This window comes from Lemur catta, chromosome 3 (assembly GCF_020740605.2).
Source record: "Lemur catta isolate mLemCat1 chromosome 3, mLemCat1.pri, whole genome shotgun sequence".
NCBI lineage: Eukaryota > Metazoa > Chordata > Mammalia > Primates > Lemuridae > Lemur > Lemur catta.
Window position 1 is genome coordinate 96,757,505 of NC_059130.1, and position 3,489 is coordinate 96,760,993.

At 60.4% G+C, this 3,489-nt stretch overlaps 1 protein-coding gene across 1 annotated transcript; it reads left to right on the forward strand.

Moving 5' to 3' along the window:
- Positions 1 to 1,563: 1,563 nt before the first annotated feature.
- On the forward strand, positions 1,564 to 2,801 carry CITED4 (Cbp/p300 interacting transactivator with Glu/Asp rich carboxy-terminal domain 4). The gene is given in 3 exon segments (XM_045548107.1): positions 1,564 to 1,608; positions 1,760 to 1,943; positions 1,945 to 2,801. Coding segments are annotated over 2 exon segments (549 nt in total). The 5' UTR covers positions 1,564 to 1,608; positions 1,760 to 1,776; the 3' UTR covers positions 2,327 to 2,801.
- Positions 2,802 to 3,489: the final 688 nt, after the last annotated feature.

The window sequence follows — 3,489 nt, forward strand, 5'->3', positions numbered from 1 at the left end:
CAACTTCAGTGTGTAGCTTTTACACTTTGTATAAACGTGACCACACCCATGGTCATTTGTGACTTCCCACAAGTTCTCAGGGTGCCTGGGTAGGGTCACCATAGCCCTTTCACTGAGCAGAAAACTGAGCCCCCACCCCACCACGGCGCCCAACACCCAATAGTCACAATCCGCTGGTGGTGGAGGTCACACACCTGCAGGTGGCAGAGGTATAGTTAGAACTTGGGCCTCTGCACTCTCACTGTAGGGCTCTCCCTTCTACACCAACTGGATGAACCCAAGTTCCAGGAAGTACCAAGGATGGTACTGGGGGAGGGGAGTCAAAGAACAGAAGGAGAGAGTGTCATATGGGTGGAGGGCAAGGTTCAAGAAGCCTGTGTCCTGGCCATTGGCACAGACTCCAGTTCCTCAGACTTGTAAAACACATGACATTCACATGCTAACTCTGGCTGCCTGTGACACCAGGATGGTCACTTTTTCTTTGTGTGCCTCTCCTATCCGCAGAATGGGGCTGATAATCCATGCCCTGCCCCCAAGGAGATGCTTGTAGGATGTAAAACACTAAAAAAAATGGAAGTTATTATTATTGTTATCAAGGAAGGTGTGATATTCCCCACTTGGAAGGTCCTTAGGGACAGAACTAAATCCAACCTTTCATTCATTTGAGGACACTTTTGGACATCTACTATGTGCCAGGGACTGTGCTGGACACTGTACACACATCCCCTCATTTAACCCTCACAAGGTGGGGGTGCCAAGAGCTGCTGTTGTTCCCTTTTACAGATGGAGAAACAAAAGCTCAGGTGAATGAGTAGCAATTCATTCATTCATTTGTTCATTCACCCAACTCTTGCTAAAAGCCTGCTCTGGGCCAGGCTCTGGGCCAAGTGCTGAGGCTGAGAAGATGAACAAGTCCTTCAGGAGACATGCCCATAAATTACTTTAATAACAACTCAGTACATGCTTCAACAGATAAGGCACGGTGAGAGCCAGAGGAACAGCAACTGGCTCCCCTGAGGGTTATGGAGACGGACAGCTGACCTTTCGCGGGGACCCTGCACCCCTAAAGTGCCTGTGCCCAGTGTAGCTGTGCAATCTCAAGGCCTGGGTTCGAGTCTCGCTTCTGTCAAGGCTTTGCTGTGTATTTCCAGGAAACCTCTTCGGCCACTGAGCCTGGGACTCCATCTGGAAAATTAAGAGGTTGGGTGGGCCTAAGATTCTGCAACTCTGGGGGGCCTAACCTCTGGCCCTCCCACCCCACCTTCTGGTGAGTTCAAGCCTAGCCTCGAGTCTAAGTCCCTCACAAAGTGCCAAACGCACCGCTCCATAGCCTCACTCATGGCCTGGGGCGGGGTCTGGGGCCTAGGGGCGGGGTCTGGGGCCTAGGGGCGGGGTCGGGGGGCTAGGGGCGGGGCTCAGGTAGGGGGTGTGGCCGAGACCTAGAACGAGGAGCGCGCGGCGCACCCAGAAGCGCCTCATCCAGCCAATGAGCGCCAGGGGGCGGGGAAGCCCCGCCTCTGGGTATAAGGGTTCGCCAAGCCCGGGGGCGCGGCGTGGCGGTCTCGGAGCTTTACGTGGTGGGTTCGCGGGGCGTCTGCGCGGAGCTTGGTACGTCCGGACGGGGCAGGGGCGCGAGCCGGGTTTGGTTTCCTTTTGCCCGGCTGCGCGGCAGCGACGGCACGGTGCCCGGGTTTCCCGCCGCAGAGGAGCAGCCGGCCCGGGGGAGCCCGCGCTGACCGCCCGCCCGTTGCCCGCGCAGGCAGCCGGCCCGCCGCCATGGCCGACCACCTGATGCTCGCCGAGGGCTACCGCCTGATGCAGAGGCCGCCGCCCGCCGCGCCCGCCCTCGGCCCTCACGCGCTCCGGACTCTGCAGCCGTACGCTGGCCCGGGCCTGGACAGCGGGCTGCGGCCGCGGGGGGCTCTGCTGGGGCCGCCGCCGCCCCCACCCCGGGGCCCTGGCCTTCGGCTCCTTCGGGCCGCCGTCCTCCTTCCAGCCCTTTCCGGCGGTGCCGCCGCCGGCCGCGGGCAGCGCGCACCTGCAGCCTGCGGCGACGCTGTGCCCGGGCCGCGCGACCGCGGCTCCCGCGCCCCCAGGAGGGCCCCCGGGCCTGCAGCCCGCGTCCGCCGCCACAGCCCCGCCGCCTGCGCACGCCCTGGGCGGCATGGACGCCGAGCTCATCGACGAGGAGGCGCTGACGTCGCTGGAGCTCGAGCTCGGGCTGCACCGCGTGCGCGAGCTGCCCGAGCTCTTCCTGGGCCAGAGCGAGTTCGACTGCTGCTCGGACTTGGGGGCAGCTCCGCCCACCGGCTCGGTGAGCTGCTGACGGCCCGCCGGACTCCGCACCCAGCGAGGGGGCCCGCACGCACCCTCCGTGAGGGTGGAGACGGCGGGTTTGAGCGCGGAGCCGAGCACGGAGCTGGGAGGCCTGGGCGTCCCTCCAGGCCCTGCCTCCTGCGGGGTGACGGTTTGGCTTCACTTCTCTGACCCGAGCCTCGGCGGTAAAGTGAAGGAGACTGGCCCAGCTTTCGGACTCTCGGTTCTTGGATTCTGTGTTCTCTCTCTTTCCTCGCCCCCACTCCCAATCTGAGCCATTGCAGGCCTCTGCCTGATTCCCCTTCTCTTCTCGTGCCACACTGTACCGGGATTGGGTCCCCGGAGCCACCAACCACTGAGCCCCGACCCCCGCTGCCTGGGCCCTGGGCCTCCCTTCTCGGGGAGGGGAATGTTGTACAGCCCTAACCCATGGAGCAGTGCCCCGTCTGGCCTCCAAAACCAAAATAAAACTGGGTCACTTTACAGTCTTGCCGTTTTCATTTCCTTATCACCCCATGCCCTGACTATATTTAGCCTCCAAAGTCCTGAGGCTGCTGAAGACCCTGAGTAGCATGGGGGCCACAGTCCCCAGCAGTGCCCGGGGGAGGAAACCAACAGTTTCTTTCGAAAATATCTGGGGAGTTGTGCAATTATGTCATAACCTGGAAGGCAGAGGCCGCCACCAGGGGGTGAGGTAACCATTGGACTCCCCAGATCCTAGGGTGAGGGGAGCTTGGCGCTCTGTCCCAGAACTGAGTGGCACCTAAGGATTCAGACAGCCCTGGATGTGGACTGTGGCTTTCTCCCTTGTCCAAGACGCCATCCATTCAGATGTCTGAGGCTGTTTCCTCAGAGAGAGAAGGTCCCAGTCTCCTCAGGTGGTTGTGCTGCCTTTTAGCACAGTGCCAGGCACCTAGGCAGCCCTCAATATGTGATGGTGGTGATTATTCTACGAATTGGTGCTAGTTTTATATCAGGCCCTGTGCCAACCTGGAATTGCAGTCTAGGTGGAGTAGGTGGAAATAAAGGCCTGAAAATAAACCAATCTTGGTATAAGGAAGATGATGGTGAGGTCTAGAAACAGGTAGACTGGGCAAGCAGGCAAACCCAAAGGAGGAGCACTTTCAGCCCGTTGGAGGGAGGTCAGTTCAGGCTTCCCGGAGGCAGTGACAT